At 42.6% G+C, this 19056-nt stretch overlaps 1 protein-coding gene across 4 annotated transcripts in view; it reads left to right on the plus strand.

Annotated features, from left to right (window-relative positions):
• Nucleotides 1–2316: 2316 nt before the first annotated feature.
• The window catches only part of UBXN7 (UBX domain protein 7), a 32743-nt gene continuing 16003 nt past the window's right edge, over nucleotides 2317–19056 (plus strand). For 3 of the 4 annotated variants that reach the window (XM_087738417.1, XM_087738418.1, XM_087738420.1), the window contains exons 1-5: nucleotides 2317–2468; nucleotides 5766–5913; nucleotides 7991–8058; nucleotides 12080–12145; nucleotides 14140–14252. In XM_087738417.1, coding sequence (XP_087594543.1) covers nucleotides 2396–2468; nucleotides 5766–5913; nucleotides 7991–8058; nucleotides 12080–12145; nucleotides 14140–14252 — 468 coding nt within the window. In that variant the 5' untranslated portion in view covers nucleotides 2317–2395. Of the gene's footprint in view, nucleotides 2469–5765; nucleotides 5914–6957; nucleotides 7072–7990; nucleotides 8059–12079; nucleotides 12146–14139; nucleotides 14253–19056 lie in introns of those variants that run through there. The other variant, XM_087738419.1, reaches the window with a different exon arrangement.

Here is a 19056-nt window from a genome sequence, read left to right on the forward strand (position 1 = left end):
GGTCCTGATGTTTGATAGACACTTGGTGAAAAAGGAAGGGAAGCATGTGTGGTCGTACAGGTATATATCCAGATAAGCACTGAAGAGCTGAAAAGAATGAAGGTAGAAATGAAATATATATCCCCCCAGCAGCCTTAATCTTCATCAGAGTTAAACTTAATCTACTGCTCTCATTGTTTCGGGGCTAGCTCTGCCCTTGTAGCTGCCTGACACTAAGTAACATGTACTTAGTCATAAGATAGGAGGCATTTTGTTTAAAAGACACAGTATGAGAGCTCACTAATTCAGCAGGATCATGCAGTCTAGCTGAGTACACCTCAGCCACATGGAGTGAACTGCTGTTAACAGCTCACTGCCAGCAGCATGGTTCCTACGCTTGTGCCAGCTTTGGCACACGGGGACTCTCCGTGGTCTAATTCCAGATGTTAAAGGGGTAGGGGAAGCATCGAGGGGGGACAGGGCAAGGGAGAAGGGAGAATTTCCCTTTTGGGCAGCAATGCGCCCTGTGCAACTAGCTCAGCTGCACGTGAAACCATGTCCCAGTATACGGGATTGCTGCATTTAACACCAGCTTCATTCTCTTTTTCCTCCACAAGCTGTTTTGTGGATTCTGTCTTTCTATTTTAAGGTGTTGGTTATGTGTCTCTTCCATATAAGGTTTATGAAATGCACTGAACTAACCCCAGTTAGAAGTTTGATGGCGGGGGCCTTTTTGCATCTCACTCTTCAGTCTTGCACGGACTTACTTCCTTGCCATCAATAATTTTCAATAAATGCAAAAATTACAGCAATTAGCCATTTCAAAGGTCGAAATAGTACAGAAGCGTATTTTGGTGTGTATATATATATGGGGGGGTGTTAAAGTATTTGGGGGTTATTTGTGTTTTTTCAATTTACTGGATTTTGTTCTCAGTATAAGAATGACCTCTCACATAAGAGTAATTTTTTTAAGCAGAATGGAAAAAAAGCAAGACTAAAAAGTCAATCATTAGCTAAAACCCAACCTTAACTGCAAAATACACAAAACCTATAACCTATTCGAGGTGGGGTACTGCAAGCCCTCAGGTCCCAAAGATGATCACGTTCCTCACTGCGTGCATGGTGTAATAATCCTCACCAGGCACCTCTGTGACCTGTCCTTTTGGATTTTTCGTGTTGGAGGGTGGAATTTGGCCACTGCTGAGTGCATTTTAGTTGCACTAGCACTCTGTTTCCATTGCCACAATCCAGGAACTTTGAAGCAGGTGAAATTAGCTTTGACTGGTTTAATGGTGTCTGTGAAGCAAGAGTCTGTACTTAGGCTGTCTGAGCTGGTCTAACAGTTCACTGCTGCTCAAAAGGGTGAGCTCACCTTCTGCCTTCAGCTATCTCTAGTGGTTTATTTGTCCCCTTTGTGAACAAGCTCAGCTCAACCAGCCAGGAAAAAAAAGCAAGTACCAAAAAAATCCAATACTTTGAGAGGCTTTGTAGCTTCCCTGAGAGCCAGAGCTGGTGTGGAGATGGCAGGTAGGGAGAGGAGGAAGAGAGGCAACAGATGTACCTGTTTTCATGGCAGCAAGTTTTTAAATTGTCTTAGACTTCTAAGGAAACCTCTGCTTTCTGCAGTACTCACTTTGGTTGACACTTGTTAATGACAAGGTGCTCTGCAGTGCTCCAGCCTGCTGACAGTGTTGGCAGCAAGCCAGCCACATGCCATGCTATGTTGTAAAACAACTGAAAGTAGTGAAATGTTCCTTTCCTACGGGTGCAATTTCTGTAGGTAGCATAGGGATCGAAAACACCCGGTGTGCTTGTTGTTGAGGCTGTTTCTCTTGTGATTTTGAAGAACTGACAGCAAAAGTATCCCGACAGCAAGGGATGTCCTGTAACGAGCTCCCTTGACAGGAGCAGCCACACCGTTTATTGGCCACCTCAGGTCCTACCTCCTTCCTCGCGGCACCTGTGGCCCCTGTACGTGCTTCCGCGTGAGGGCAAAGGCCTGCCAGAGCCCTTGTTTCGGCGTAGGCATCTGTGACCAGGTAAATCTGCGCGGAAGCTCTGGCCTCGTGTCGTGAGCATTTCGGTATCGCCGCTGAGGCCTCTGCTCCTCCAGTCCCGCGCTTAATGAGAGCGGAGGGGCTGAAATGTCGGGGGGGAACTCTTCCTAGCGGCGATAGCGTTTGAAAGGTCGCGGAGGCGGTGGGGCGGGGCCGCGTTGCCATGGCAACTCCCGCCTCTCCAGGTCGCTGAGGCGACAGGGCGGGGCGTTGCCACGGCAACTCTCGCCCCGCCCCGCCCGCGACGGCCCGGCGCGGCGCCTCCCCGGCGGCGGGCAGGGGAAGGGCGCGGGCGGACCCCGCGCTTGCGCAGAGCGCGCGGGCCGGCGGCGTGCGTGTTGTTGTGCGGCGGCGGCAAGATGGCGGCGCACGGGGGCTCTGCGGCCTCCTCGGCGCTGAAGGGGTTAATCCAGCAGTTCACCGCCATCACGGGTGAGGCTACACGGAAGCCGGGGCCCGCCGAGCTCGGCCGAGGCCGCCGCCGCCGCCGCGTGCTTAACGGGCGGTTCCCGTCCGGCCCCCGCCGCCGCGTCAGGGGGCGGCCGCCCCGGCGGGCCGGGGGCGGGAGGCTGGGCCGGAGGACCGGGCCGCGGCGGGTGGCGCCGCGCGGGACGAGGCGGAGCGGCGCCGGCGGGCGGCCCCGGGCGCGCTCCCTCCGGCTCCCGGGAGGCTCTCCCGCTGCCGCCCGCGGCCTCCCTCCAGGCGAGAGGCGCCGCCACCGCCCGGGCCTGTCAGCGGGCGCGCTCCGGGGCCCGGCCCGCCGCCGCGGGTGGTGCCCGAGGCCCAGGCCCGGCGCCCGCCGTGCCTCCGCCCTGTGCGTTGTGGGGTCCCCCTCGCTTTTAGCGGCGGCTCGGAGGCGCCTCTCCGTTGTCCCCGGTCGGCCGGGCTTCTCGGTGGTGCCGGTGCGCGTCCTCCCTCCCGGCGGTGCGGTCCGGTCCGGTCCGGTCCGGTGCAGTCCGCCGCGCCCCGGGGGCCGCGTCCTGCTCCTGCAAATAAAGCTCACGGCTGGGAGGGAGGCCGGAGCTGAACCCCGAGTCCGCGTTTAAAAAAACAAGTATCTTAAACTACAGTCGACTTTTGAGAATTTAGTTTGCTAACGAAAATAGCAAGTCGATTTTAAATTGAAATTTATGGCAGGTGATAATTCCTGCTTTAGGTTGTGTACTTTGAGTACTTGACCCACTTTGTGTTTAATCTGCTTCACTATAGTTCCCCCTTGCTTATGACGTTATATATCAAATACCAAAGGAGTGTTTAATAAAACGTCTTTGGCTTTTTAGTTGATATAAGTGAAACTGCTTTTAATTTGGTTACTCTAACCAGCTCAGTTTTAGGTTGTGTCCCTGTAATCAGGCTTGGATACACTGAAATCCTGAACAGGGATATAGAGTATGTTTAGTACACTGTGAACATGCTGGTAGGGTACACCGGGAAATTATTGATTGCTCAGCTATTCTTAAAGAAGCCTTTTAGAATAAACCCTCTGAATAAAAAGAACCTACAACAAATACATTTTCATTATAGTATGTGCCCGTGTGTGCCTTGTGTTTTCTTTTTTGGTAGTGCCTGAGATATTTGCTAAAAACCAAACCAGAACAGGTGGAGTCATGCTAGTTTGCTCTTCCTGACAGCTTTTGTACTTATACAGATGCTTTATGTTAAACATAAGAGCACCCTTCTTACGCTTTCGAAAAGGAAAAAAAGAACCTACTAGGCTTCACCCATCCACTATTAGAGTTTTGAAGTTTTGTTTTTCCATTTTAACAGAATTTAAGGTTATATCTAAAAGCATGTTGTTATGGAGCTTGTCTTGCCGATACTGGCATGATTTGACAGGTGCTCAGAAGCGCGTACCCTCAGTGGTTTGTGTTAGCAGCTTTCAGCTTTGAGTTGTAAGTGTACAAAGTCACTCCTGTCCGGGGAAAAGGCTGATTTAATACTATACAGCAATTTGATTCTAGCGTAGGTGATGGTGAGGAATGAGGAGAAATAGTCCTTGATATATTTCTCTTACCCAGGTGGCAGAATTATGTTTCTTTGGAGCTCTCATCCAGAAAACTGTTGCTAAGAGAATGTAGCTCCTGTGGATCTTTACCAATGAAATGATGGGATCTCTTTGAAATTTGCTTTGAGACCTAACAAGTATTTAGCATTTTCTGTTTGCCAGTGCAAGCACTGAAAACATTCATGTGATGGGAGTTTCCTTAGCAGTGATGAAGAATCAATACAAGCACTTTGCATGTTGGTAACACTTTAAATAGCAGAGGGTTGCATACCATTTTTTCTTCCAGTTCTTCTAAATGAATGACTTTGCATGACTGTACGGTGAGGTTGTAGCGTGGTGTACGTATTCCAGACCATACAGGTATTGTTTAATTGCTACAGTTAAAATTGAAATGAGCTGAAAATGCCGAAGAGCAGTTTTTTTGAAGAATGCGAACTTGGTGCTCTCGCATCATTTTTTTGAGATGTCACTGGTTTTTACTTTGCACTTTCTTCATCTCGATTAAGGTCTTAAAATACAGCTGACTGCCATCTGAGTACGCGGGTTGGTTGTTTTTGAAAAACCAGTTCCCTCAGTCACTTTGGCTTTCTCCGTGATTTAATGTAATGGTGCATATCATTTAGGACTGATTTATCTCAACAGTTTCAAAGTGTATTCTCTGTTATTAGTCTGTTCAAACTAGAGCTTTTTGAGTCTTTCCAAGAAATTCTTAGAAACATCCAAATGCGTTTTGCCCAAACTGATATTACCTGTGATTCTGATGCTGGGGAAAGTGTTTTCTTCATTTTGGTGACTTGCAGTGAACCTAGTAAGAATTACTACAGATCCAAAAGCTACTCCCAAACTGGTTCAGCTGCATTTTGCCACTCTTCCTCCCTACCAGCCTTCCCATATGAAAATAAACTCTTTGGCAGTCCACCACCTATAGAGACAGATGCTGTAGTAAGTAGACATTTAAAGGGTTGGGCATAGAAGAGCTTCCACTGCTGGGGGTGCTTCTGTAGATGGTATCATTTTTGAGAAGTTGGGAGGTAGAGGCTGACCCTCTGAGGAAAGAGTTACAAGTGATGCTAAAAACTAGTGTTTCATCCTGAGCAGCAAGAGTAAAACTGGATTTAGTTGCACTTAGGAGAGATTTTAATAAATGTTAGTCATTATACAAATAACTGTGTAGACAAATATTGCTTTCTCCCTCTTGGCTTTTTTTCTCCCCTTCTTATGTGAACTGAGCTTCTGCTGGTTTGTTTTTGCCTTTTAGCGCAATCAGTAAAACAGGGTATCTTTTCTTCCATCTCTGAATATCTGTTATAAGTGGGTAAAAAAACTCTAGCAGCTGATTTAGTATTCTCCCTGTTAAAATGTTAAGTCAGGTTTTCTTTTTTTTGTGTGTATGCCTACTAGCATTTGGAAAATTGTACCAGGAAAAGGTCTGACCTCTAGAAAAAAAGAAAAACCATGCTAAAACCCCTCAGATGGCTTCCACTAAGTTTTCTCTTGATGGAAGGAAGAAGTCTGGCTGTCCTGTATGTGGGCATTCCCTTCCCCTCTGAGATATGTATGTTTGTCTCATTTCATAGTTGTACGTCAGAGATAAAGGGCAACTGATGAACTGTTCTTTCTAATTATTAATGCTTTGAGAGAGAAGGCTTGCCGGTCAGCTGTTCCTGGCACTTCCAATCAAAATGCTTTCCAAAGAAAGGCTTAATTTTTCTTTGGCATTACAGGTGCCAGTGAAAGCGTGGGAAAGCATATGCTTGAAGCATGCAACAATAATCTGGAGATGGCTGTCACCATGTTTCTGGATGGTGGAGGCATAGCAGAGGAGCCTAGCACCAGCTCTGCAGGGGTGTCTGCTGTTCGACCGCACACTGAGTATGTACCTGATGAACATGTCTGTATAAATGAGTAGTCTGTCTGAAGAATTTCATAGTGTAAGGCAGAACAAATAAGACAATTGTCACTTCTAACCTGCTGTCAACTCGCTGTAATATGTGCTTCTTTGATGATCTTGTTAAATTGATTGCTCCAATGTTGTTCTGGGTAAATAAATTCTTATTGCGTAAGTTGGTATGTAGACCAACATAAGTTACTCTCTCTTGCATGTACTTCAGAAGTTTTCTGTAGATTATACATATCGTCTTTTGCAAACAGAGCTGAAGACATTGAAGTGGGGATCCAGTAGTAAGAGATTCTTACTTTGCAATTGCTCCAGCAGTCTTGCTTAATTTGGCAGTTAGAGACTTCTGTTGTTTTGGTTCTTATAGATAACGGTTGGATGTGATGATCTTAAAGGTCTTTTCCAACCTAAATGGTTCTATGATTCTATGAAATGTAGTGACCTTAGTTCCATTTGTAAAGTTTTTTTTATGTTGTTCTAAGTGTAATCAGATTTGGCACTGGAAAGGCTAGATCGTGTACGCTAGTATGCAGAGGAATAAGCAACTACAAAATCTGCATCAGTGTCTTACACATCAGATGCCAATAAAAGAAAGAGTTGTTCCACTTGAGCATGGCAGTTGTTCAGTGCTGCCTGTTAATGTGTCTGCCTGAGATAAATGGAATATTTTGAGTGGAAGCTAATTGGTATAAGTCACATTCGTTAAATGTTCTAAATTAAACCTAGCCATGCCTTCATCTTTATGAAAGTCTTCAGGAAAAAGACAACTAACTTTTAAAGAAAATTCTTGCCACTCATACTTCTGAAGCACATGTATAAATTTAAACAACTGTTTTAGTACTAACCTTTATAGTTGATGTCAAGTGTCTTCCTGCTTGAACCTTTGACAGGTAATGAAGTTAAAACTCTGTATATATAGGTGTTAGAGTTCTTATTTCTAGACAACTTCTGGCACATCAGTGACTTAAGATTCAAGTTTTTATTGGAATACTTTCTTTTTTATACTTGACACCCTCCAGGTGCTGGGCAGCTTAGTGTTACTTCTAGGAAGAGAGAACAATAAATATGCAAATGCAAAATGGAGAATAACTAGCTTCACAACAGCAATCAAAGATGTGGAGGTTAATAGCAAGGTTAGTGCATCTTGCTGACATTATGAGTTACTTTTTGAAACCTGCATGGCCAAGAGCCACAAACTGCACACTTTACAACTTCGAAGAGTCCGAGGGAAGAGGGCACTTCAGGAGTAGTTCATAGGCAGGGTATAGCAGTGGATTTCCGTGGGTGAGCCCATGTCCTCCTTCGCATAGATCCATGGGCCAGGTGATCATATGGAGAAAATGATACCGTTTCAGGACCCTTGAGATTTCCTTTCTTCTCCTAGTCATAATTTCAGATTATCTAGCAGTCTCTGCAAGCGTAACTGAGCTGTTGGTATGTCAGGGAGCCCAGCTATGGAAGCAAAGAATTGCTTCAGAAATGGGGGGGAAATGGCTGGTTTGACCATCTTGGTTTCCTTTCTCTGGAAAAGATAGGGCTGTGAGTTTCAAGTGGAAGTAAAAAATCTTCCAACAGAAGAAAGCTTGTAAGAAGGAAGATAATCTTTTTTTTTTTTTTTTCCTTTCCCCCCTCTATGTAGATAATCAGGGGAGGAGGGTGGCAAGCAGATTAGTTAGCAGCCTTTGCTAAGTTTTAAGAAACTTTTCCAAGTTTTAAGACCGTTATTAAAGAAGAAAAATGTTTGAATAGTAGATTGACAAACCCTGGGATCAAGTCACCCAGGGATCTGTGTAATCTTCTATCAAGACTTAGGTCATCCATGCCAGATCTTAATGCAGAGTGTACTAAGTCCTGCTTCAGTGCCATGAGTGGGCATGGATGGTCTCTTGAGGTCCCTTTTGACCCCAAATCTCTTGATTCTGTGCAATGGTACAGCAGCATCCTTAGCTGGTTCAAGTTGCAGGAGCCTTTGGAGCACAATGGGATGTGGTTTATGTAATACTTGGAATATTATCATGTCTTTGATTTTTTTTTTTCTTTCTTCTTTGATAGGGATGAAGTACGAGCTCCAATTCCTCAAAAACAGGAAATTTTAGTAGAGCCTGAGCCCTTGTTTGGAGGTAGGCTTGTGTTCTTATTTTGTGGGTTTTTTTGTTTTCTTTGCCTTGAAATGAGCTAAGTGACAAAAGTAAAAGAGAACTTGCTGAATATGAAGAAAACATATGTATTTTTATTGGTTTTTTTTTCCTACTGCAACTCTACTGCCATGTAACAGGATTGCATACTTGGAAATACACCAGTGTTATTGAAAACCTTGCACATTAGAGATGCAGCGTTCCCAGTGGCACTAATTTGCTAACTCCAGTTTCATGAGACTTTGTGAGGCAACAGCCAATTAGCTATGATAACTATACATCTGCGTTCTGGGGGTTCAGAACCACGTGATACTGCTGTGAAAGTGTTCAGGGTGGTGGGATAAAAGCTTGAGCTTTGACTGATGAGTGAAAATGAAGAGGACAAATGCATGTTTCTCAGGTAGATGATAGATCAGAAAGGGCTGAACTGTATGATTACTCATCGTTTTCTCCATTTCTCATTTAGGACTTTAATTTGCTCTTTAAACTGCACCATGCAGTAGTTTTCTTGTTTGTTTTCTGAAGCTCTTTATCGCTTTTACTTTTGAAACATTGTTTTGCTCTAAGGAAACAGATGATGGAAATGCTGTTTTCTGTTGGGTGCTTTTCTAGAACACTGTTTAGTACTCATGTAATACAGTAATATTCTGAATCTCAAAAACCTCAATCTCAAACCTTTGCTGTAGTGGTTCTTTTACAGCAGCACAGGGGTGGAACTTCAGTAGCAGGACTGGATTACCTGATGTGTTTTCCTCTCCTTTTGTATAGTGTCCATGTCTGTTTGGAGATCTAAGGCTCTCTCTTTTTACACTTACTTCCTCTAGCCTTGTGAGGCTCTGCCCTTCTCATGTTGACCAGGCTGTTTCTAGCTGTATGTATGGCTTTTGCCATGTCAAGTGAATTCAGTGTCTTCCCCTTTTTATCGAGGAAGGGCATGCAAGTGCTCATCTTTAAAGTGGTCTCATACCCATAGGAAATGTGCTTTTCTGTTGTTTAGTTCCTGTGCTAGAAAGGAGAAGGAGACTAAACTTCAGGTTTATGCTGGAACTGGTTTTCTGTTGATCCTGTTTTTCCACATCAGAGAGGTCTTTAGCCAGGATGCACAAGCTGAGAGGTGGTTCCAGAGGAAGAGGTCCTGCTGAGGGCTCTCCAAAGACACTGCGCCAGCTTGTTGCTCTTGATTTCTTTGTGGCCCAACAGAGTTTTTGACAAAGATCTGTAGACTCCTGTGGGCTCAAGAATTGAAGAAGTGCGGGAGTAAGATCTGCTGACCCTAGTGCTTGGTCCTGTTCTGCCCACCCATCACACACACTATCTCAGATGCACTGTCACTGACTGCCGTCCTGAGGCGATCTGTGGATCAGTGATAGCCTCCTGGCACTGTCTGGTCCACCAGTGCTTATATGCTCACTAATGCCACTTCTGTTTAACACAAAGCAGCCTGACAAGATAGCTGAAACCAGAGAGATACTTCACTTGGTCTTTTCAGCACTAACCTCAAAGCAGGAGACTTGCCAGTTTCTGCTTTTAACAGTGGCATATTGAGGTGGTCGTATGAGCTTAGGTTTTCCTCCAGTTGAAGAGATGACCCTGTCTATTTGTGCTCTGCCGGATACATGGATCCCATCTTGCAGTACAAGGGATATCAGAAAAATATCTACCTGGACTGGTGTGAACATCTTGTGTGAACATCCTGGATCCCCCAGGGATATTGGGGCCAACGCTATTCAATATCTTCATAAGCAGTCTGGATAATGGGATCAAGTGTAGCCTGATGAAGTTCGCAGATAACACCAAATTGAGTGGGAAAGTAGACACTCTGGAAGGGAGAGCCACCCTGCAGGAAGATCTGGATAGGCTGGAAGAGTGGGCTAACAAGAACCTTATGAAGTTTAACAAAGACAAGTGTAAGGTCTTGCACCTGGGAGAACATAATCTAGGAGTGCAGCTCAGACTGGGATCCACCTGGCTGGAGAGCAGCTCCGTGGAGAGGGACCTGGGGGTCCTGGTGGACAGGAAGCTCAACACGAGTGAACAGTGTGCTGCTGTGGCCAAGAAGGCCAATCGGATGCTGGGTTGCATCAAAAAGGGCATCACCAGCAGAGATGAAGAAGTCATTATCCCTCTCTACTCAGTGCTTGTCAGGCCACACCTGGAATACTGTGTACAGTTCTGGTCCCCGCTATACAAACCAGATGTGGACAGGCTGGAGGGGGTCCAGAGAAGGGCCACCAAGGTGATGAAGGGTCTGGGAAGCCTGCCGTATGAGGATAGGCTGAGAGAGCTGGGTTTGTTCAGCCCTGAGAAAAGGAGGCTTGGAGGTGATCTCATCACCATGTACCAGTACTTAAAGGGGAGCTACAAAGAAGATGGAGACTCCCTTTTTACAAGGAGTCACATGGTGAGGAGAAGGGGTAACGGGTACAAGTTACTCCCAGGGAGATTCCGGTTGGACACGAGAGGAAAATTTTTCACAGTGAGAACGGTCAACCATTGGAATAATCTCCCCAGGGAAGTGGTTGACTCCGCTACGCTGAACACTTTTAAGACTCAGCTGGACATGGTGCTGAGCCATCTCGTCTAGACTGTGCTAGAAAGGTTGGACCAGATGATCCTTGAGGTCCCTTCCAACCTGGTATTCTATGATTCTATGATCTTCACCAGCACTGCCAGACTGTAGCTAAGCCTGGCAAGGGAAATGCTGCTTTTTCTGAAGTGGTCCTTCAGTTGCTATTCTTAGCTGCAGTTTAAGTTGCTCTGAAGTTGGCTTTAATGGGTTGTGCTTGTGCCTAAGCATTTAGAGGTGAGAGAGATGTTATTTACTGGAGTTAGAGAGGCATTATTCACAAGTATGTTCCTCATTTAGGCTTACTTTCTTTTTCCGTGGTATTCTGTACGGGATACACTGATTCTTTCCTTCGTACTCTGTACAAGAAGAATGCACGGAACAAGAACTGTGTACCATTCTTTATGCTCTTTGTGTGGCACAAGGTGAAAGATGCTGCATGTACTATGGGTGCAAAACCAGAAAGGTGTCTCAAATAAAATTTTGCAAGTACTTGTTTTGTGACCTGTCTGGAGGTCATGCTTTCTCACCGTAAATGATTTTTCTTATTACAGGTTTCTGGTGGGTATATGTTGTATATATATTATTCTGTTTAATTTGTTTATTATTTATCATGTCTTGTAACAATTAGGCTTTGAAAGTTCTGTCTTAAAATTGTTCTGCTTTCCATTAATAGTAATGCAGATAAATAGTTGGAATGAGTCTTGGCAGGCAATTTTGTTTTGCATCCCAAGTACAGTGGTTGTGCTGTACCACAGGACTTCAGGGGTACTTTTAGGTACGATTCCAGTTATCTGCCTGGGCTGCTGTCTCTGTCAGCTGCAAATAATATATTCTGAAGGTTTCCTTGCAGATAGTGATACTGGTTCCAGTGGAGGAGCGTGGCTGTTGCCAATCCAGCCAAGAAGTTGGGAAAGGATCTGGATAAGAGATTAGCAAAGAATAGAAAGAGATTAGCAAGAATAGAAAGAGATTAGCAAAGAATAGAAATGCATTGTGGAAAAAACAAATGTGATTCCTAATAAATAAAATGTTCTCCCATGGGGTTTAATCCTTTGGAGTTTTTAATCTACTGGAAGGTCTTTTGTAAAAATTGTGACTGGAATTGTGACACGTTGATGCTGTGACAGCAATTCCACTACACACTGATGGGCCTTGGTGAGCCCATCAGAAAGGGCTAACTTTAAACTTTTGTGTGTTGTTGATACAAGTTTTGTTTCTGGGGTAAGGTTTGCTGGAGGGAGGATGTGTTAGGAAATGGGTCTTACAAACTACCTGTTTCCAGCCTCCTCCAGCCCTTCCTAATGAATGACCTTACTCCCACATCATTCATGCTTTGGGTTCCTATTCTGTTTTCCCACACATGTGATGGAAAGTACTAATATGTAGTTCTTTTGATAGTATACTTTTGAAATAATTATTGATTTTTCTTTTTTTAAGCTCCTAAAAGACGCAGACCTGCACGCTCAATATTTGATGGCTTTCGGGATTTTCAAACAGAAACCAGTAAGTGTCTACAGATCAGTAAGCTAGAGGTTCTGTGTTTGTTTTTTTTTTTAATGCAAGTAAGAATGAAAAATAGTTTCTATTGTAGGCTATGACAACTTTCAGTCATTGAATGGTTTTAAATTGCCTACTTTATAGCAAAAGTTTGGTTTTTTAATAACATTATTAGGCTGCTCATTGTTGTAGTGTCAGTACTGTTTGCTGACATGTCTCTTCCACATTTGTGGTACAGTTAAGGTTGTTAGTTTATTGTTCTGGGATAGCTGAAGGGTGAGTGCTGAGTAATGGACATATGAAGCAGGTAGTGAGGATGCTGTTCCAAACACTTGCCTGTGTTACTTAAGTAAAACCTGCAGACAGTATATTCTGTCTGCTTTGGTATGGCAAATATTTTCTTGATAACTCTCAAAAAAATACTTTTTCTGCTCTAGAGGGAATTGAAAAGGGGGAAGAATCTAACACCCATGTAGAAATTAAGTTCATCCACTGTATTTTTCTTGGCTACCCAGTGGTCATGCTGGCACTTGAATTAGATTTGAGTAGCCCTGAGACTTCTTCCTTGGCCGCACACAAGGTTCTCATGAATTTAATTGCTGTTTACCACTGTCTGTCTGTTTATACACAGAATCTTCAAATGACAAAGCATTGGCTGTTACTTAAGCCATTAAGTATTATAGAATAGGATTCTTTGGCAGCAGAACACCAGATATTTCACAGCTGAGTTAGAGCTGTTGTGCAGTTATTGCTGATGTTGCTAGAGTGTTCAAGAGGTCTGACCATAGAGCAGGTTCCCATGTAGTTAGGTGCTGTTGGATGCTGAACTGAAAATAAGTATCCATAATTACTTCCTTTCCCCTGACAGGTTTGGTCAGGGTTTTCCAGCGATAATGACCTCATCAAGTACTAAAGTCACTGTGTAAACGAAATACACCATTTACAGAATCATCATGCCCTTAATTTTTTTCTCATTGTCTCCACTCTGTTATAAGACATTCAGAGATGCACAACATGTAAATCTATTTTGAGAGTTTATGATGAAACTTTATCATGCTTTTTGGTAGAACTTCATAGATGAATATCACTGTCTGGCTATCTCTGAAAAAGCGGCCCTGGCCATGAAAGTCTGGATTACTTCCTGGCTTCTAGGCCTGCTCCAAAGGGATGCTTTTTTCCCTGTGGGGATCCAGTGTCTGCTCAAAAATGGTTTGTATGCTATGGCCCACTGACAGCTCCTTTCACTACTGGAAAGTTTCTGGTTATGGGATAGTTTGCCCATTTCAGCTGACTTAATTCCATAAAATATATTGTATCGCTACATTTTTAGGTGAGCAATTGCTCTGATTTACCTTTATTGTATATGGTCACATCTATTTAGGAAATATGTTCTGTATTATTCTGAATGGAATTGATACCACTAAAAGAAACATGCTCCAAGTGTGGTACTTGGGGATAAACTAGTCTGAAAACGCATTCACATGAAAGAGACAGTGGTATCCCAAGCCGATTGTGGGAAGAGTAGATATTTAATATAAACATCCAAAGATATTTCTTCATGTAAACTAAGAGTTTTTGTTTCGTGTTTTTTTTTCTTTTCTGTGAGATTGCCTTACAGTCAAGGAATAGAAACACTGGAATAGAAATATTCCAAATAAAAGTCATGATGCTACAATCTAGCTCAGTTTCCCCTTTTAAAAGCATCACAGGGGACCAGTCATGGCTTTTTTTTTTGCTGGTTTGTTTTCAAGTACTGGCATATGACCCCGTCTGCTGATATTCACATTTATTATGTTTTCTAAAAGTGAAATAAATGCCCAGTGCTTGAGTAAGCTGGAGCAAGCGGGGTTCTTACCTTATATAGCAGCTAATCTTGTTCGGTGTGGTCTAACCTCATGACTGTAGTGCAGAAGTTTTGTGTATGAGCGTATAGCCAATAATAAATCCATCTTGTGAGTATTTTGTCTAATTCAGCTTCCTTTCCTCTTGGGGCTGTGCAGTTCGACAGGAACAGGAGCTACGAAATGGAGGGGCAGTAGATAAGAAACTCACTACTCTAGCAGACCTCTTCAGGCCTCCCATTGATCTGATGCACAAAGGCAGCTTTGAAACGGTAAGGCTTGAAATTTTGGTGCAGTTCCTTATGTGATGACCGTGTACAGTTTGGAAGCCTTGTTTTAGGCTGCTGGCTTGTATGGATCCATTTATCGGATGATCAGAAAGTTACGAAGGACCATATAGTGATAAATATTTGATGGACTGCATATGGAAATGTTGAGGACTTATTGAAGGACTTAACCAACGATGATAGACCACACTGTTTATGTTTCAGTGTCAGTGTGGCAAATCACACTTGGTGAAAGACTTCAGTGCACAAAGGAGGCTGGTCAAAATGGAAAAATTGCATCCCTTGAAGTATCTCCATATAGCACAATACAGAAAAAGCTGAAGTAACATTGCTTTTGATGGGTGAGCAAGTACTTTGCAAGGGGCTATGTAGTTTGCAGCACAGCCCTGCTAAGAAGCTCAGGCAGAGTTATGTTAACACGGCTAAGTGGTTTCTGATACCTGAGCTAGCAGAAGTACTCGAGTATGGCTTTGTCACGAAGGTACAATGTTATCTTCAGTAGAGGTCTTGCTCTTGTATAAAATCACAGCGGTTGTCTTTTGCATCTAGTAGTGATGGAAAAAGTATCCAAGAGATTGTCTGCCTGAGAAGGGGACTGTTAGCTTTAAATAATTTCAGGTGTCACCTTTCCTGTGTCTGTAGGCATGTGTGGGCCTAGTCATAAGTTGTTATGATATGGATCAGTGACTTAACTAATGATTAGAGAATATGCAAATTGGTACATATCTTTATTTTTTGAGTCCATAATTTCTAGATATTCTTCAGAAGTTGCAGTTACTACTGAACTTCCACCTGGTCATCTTTAAGTAGCTGAGATTTATTATTATTATTATTATTATTATTATTATTATTATTATTATTATTATTATTATTATTATTATTATTATTATTATATGATTTCATGAGAATGCAAACTAATGATCAAATGGTGCAATACATATGCTGCAAACAGTGCTGGAGATCTGACTCCACGAGCTGAATAGAAATACTATTTAAATTCTTTTCGCATTTGCCTCTACTGCCATGCATAAATAGAGCACTGTTGGAGAATTTTTGGAGAAATGCTGTGTACCTTTATTGAGTCTCCTGTTGGCCTCATCGGTCTTTTTATGCTTCCCAAATCACCATGGATCAGTTGGCTTGTTACTAATTCCTGTGTTCTGACAGTGCCCTCCGTATCTTTAACCTTCTAGCAAAATTCCAGGTTTGAAAGGATGCTGACGGAGAATAGCTGCGTCTGCCTCAGCAAGTAATTTGGTTCAATGGAAGCAGATGAGCAGACCGAAGTAGCTGGTGCTGAAGCATCCCTGCCTTGTGATATGTGGTTCAGGGTTTACTTCAAACAAGGTTGTGTCAGATCCTCCAACTGATTATCCCTACTAGGCCTGTGGTTCAGAGCTGTTTGTGAACCCAGCGAATGCTTGGTTAAAGGCAATAGTAAAGGGAATTCACATGAAAACAGCCAGTGCTGCTCCAGACTGGAATATATACACTCAGCGAGTGCCCTCTGACCTCTGCTGTGGAATTTGAGATGTGTGCTAGTCTTTCCTCATGTCTTGCTGAAAACTTATCAAGACTTCAGCAGTGTTGATTGTGGCATCCGCCACAGTCAAAAGTAGTTTCAGAAGATGAAATAACTGATTGATAGATTTGATTGTCCTAAAGTCTCTGCATTCTTATTGTCTTGTAAATTAAAAAAAAGGGGGGGGGGGTTTATATACACACTTTGTCCTGTTCTTTGCAGTAACTCAAATTTAAAGACGTGTACACTTTCTGGTATTGGTATTCACCTTTTTGTGTTCTTGTACAGTTCCTTGTCCCATGGGATATCCTTCATTTCAAACTGATGCTCCTCAACTTCATTACAATAAAAATCTTGAGCTTCTCAATTTGTTGATCATTACCCCTTCCATTTTAACTTTTATGACTGTGGACTGCTGTACTGCTTCAGCCTGGGACAATGTCAGGCCTCTTGTGAATCCAGTGACCAGAGTCTCTCAAAATTAATCTCTAGCAAGCTGCTGTTAACTTCTTCCTTCTCTGTATGCTTAGATAAGCATATATAAAGTATATAATGAATCAGAGATGTTTATCGCATTCCAAAGTACCAAAGACTAAATACTGTAATTTTGATGCTTTTGTAGTTTAGTGCTAATCTAAGTGGGGTTTTCTTATTAATATTGGTGTGTGGTGTATTATGACCTCTGGAGGGGTGTGCAAGAACATTCTGCCAGTGTTGTGCCATGTACCCTTATCATAGAATCATTTAGGATTTATGACTTAATTCAAACTTAGCAAGAGCGGTGGCATCTGGTATTACTAAGGTTTTCATGTGTCTGTTGCTCATCTTTTGTTGCTCCTCTTTGGGTACTCTGAGGTTGATTTTGATAGTAAATAGATTTAGTTATCTTTGGTTTTCCCCAAGAAACCTAATTTTTCTTCAATTACAAAGAAACTTTGTTATCAGTAAGGTGCAAAAAGTTGCCATTTCATTTTAACTCAGTAATACTAGCTTTTAGGAGTAGGTGAGAATTAACTTTCAGTGAAGAGAAGTGTTGAATGATACTGTTTTTTTTTCTTTTTAACTTGTGATCCATGAAAAAGCAGTGTGCTTCACATACAGAACAACCTATGATCACTATACTTGTAAAGTTAAGTGTGTGATTAACTAAATTACACCACAGAAATGTGGTGAAAAAGATTTGATACAGAAAATCAGTAAAATACTTTCTTTTAATCCTGCAGGCTTTTTGAGCATGAGACACTAGATGTTAGTTACCTAGTGACTGGTGGAATGGGGCTGTATAAACCAGAGGCAAACAACTGATGGGCCAGCGAGATGTTGACCTCAACTGCCTTTTTTTTTCCTACTAGAAAATTTCAGAGAAACTTTCAGAGCTTAAATACACAGTGTCACTAAAAAGTCTATGTTTGAGTAGTGTTGTGTAGTTATATGATTAGGCTGTTGTCAGTTAAGATTGCACAAGGAATTTCTAACTGCCATTTCCTGACTCTAATGTTGAGCTTTAGTGCGTATTAAGTTTCAGAGTTATCTCTGTAACGTAGAATCTGCTAGGAATAAATCACTAGAGTATAATAAATAAATAAATTCCACACCAAACGTGCTTTGTAAAGAACAGCATGGTTTTGTTCTGATCTCAAGGACTGCTTTCAAGAATTGCAGGTGTTCATCTCTTCGTGCATATGATGTGAGATATGATTTAATTTGTGGGGGGTACACACCAAATTGACTTAGTTTACATTTCTTGTTTAGGGAGGAGATAGTTCTGGCACGTGCAATTCTGTGCTTAACACTCATTAGGATTTCAGTACTTCTGTGAAGTGATTGTATGTCATGTTGCAGAGTTTCAAGTCTGTCTGTATGAAGTTTCCTCATTTTACAAGTTAACCTTTTCTGACTGCTCCCTGCTTTACAGCTGATGCATGTAGCAAGCAGCAATAGTTTGGAAGCTAATTTAGTCATTGTACTCAAATGGTGCAATTATCTTTGCGTAAGGTGCTTCTAGACTGGCTGTTTGCATAAGCATAGCCTGCAGATGCACTTTTGGCACAGGAATCGATGGCTGATGAAAGGATGTATGCCCTGGCCCAGGCAAGAAGTGTAAGTGTAGCACAGATAGGATATTTCTCGTTCGATCATCTTGTGCTCTGACTTTCTGTCACCTGCTATCTTCCAAACTGAATCATGCTTGATTAGCAGATGTCCAGAAGGTCACAAGATGCTGGCTCCACTTCCTTGTTTCTCTCTGCTGACTTAAAGGATCAGTGCATTTCAACAAAGCTGAGCAAAGAGGAACCATCACAACATTTATAAGCCATATATGGTTCAGAAAAGTCAAATGAGATGAAACACGTTATTTTTAGTAGTGCAAGAGCTAGAGGTTATCCAGTGGGATTCAGTACTGAGTGTAAAAACAAGACTTCATTCGCATATTGTCTAACCAGATTGCTGGTTTGTTGCTGTAAGTTCTATAGTGTTGCTACAAGTGCTGTAGTGATGAAAAATGTGAATGGGTAGAAAGGGTGAAGGTAAACTTAGGACAGATTGGTTTTGTTTTGGTTTGGGTTTTTTTGCATCTAGCCTGTTGTTTCTGAGATCCACTACCTCTGTCTTTGAAAGTTCCTACTCTGCTGAAAGCTTGAACAAAGATGCTTGCAAAGAGTGGTTGTTCTGTACTTACCCTATCTGTGTGCTTTTTAAGTGCCTGGTGCTGGCCTTTATACCTCGAAGGAGGAGGAGCAATGGGGGGCAGCTTATGTTGGAAACAGTGAGTCTAAAGCCATCAGACATAGCTTTTGGGATATGCAAGCCAGCTCTTGAGCTGTCCCTTGTTCTTTTGTCACTTACCAAAATGACCCACCAATATAATCTCCAAACCCACAGTGTTTCTTTCTCCCACGCTCTTCTCCTTCCACCCACCTCCACCCCCTCAGAAAAACACCAGTAGCTGTGTAACAGCAGAGTTGTGTGTGTGTGTGAGATGGTAGCAGTTTAACCGTGTCCTTTTAAATGTGAAATGTGAAGCCTGTTGGTTTTAGAAGGAAGTTAAAAGTACTTTCAAAAGCTATAGCTGCTCTACAGGTGAAAACTCATCTTTGCAAATGTTCTGTGTGGAATTCCTTGCTTGCATCTTTTTGAGGACCTTAGCTGGACAGAGGAGAGGTAGAGCCAGGTTTTCACTAATATTGGAAAATATACAAAGTAAGTATAGAAAAGTGAGATGCACTTTCCAGCTTTCTAATTATATATTTTTCAGTTTGTTCTTTT

The sequence above is a fragment of the Nipponia nippon genome, unplaced genomic scaffold (genome assembly GCF_047370975.1).
Source record: "Nipponia nippon isolate SJK-2023a ecotype South Korea unplaced genomic scaffold, ASM4737097v1 scaffold_7, whole genome shotgun sequence".
In the NCBI taxonomy this organism is placed as follows: domain Eukaryota; kingdom Metazoa; phylum Chordata; class Aves; order Pelecaniformes; family Threskiornithidae; genus Nipponia; species Nipponia nippon.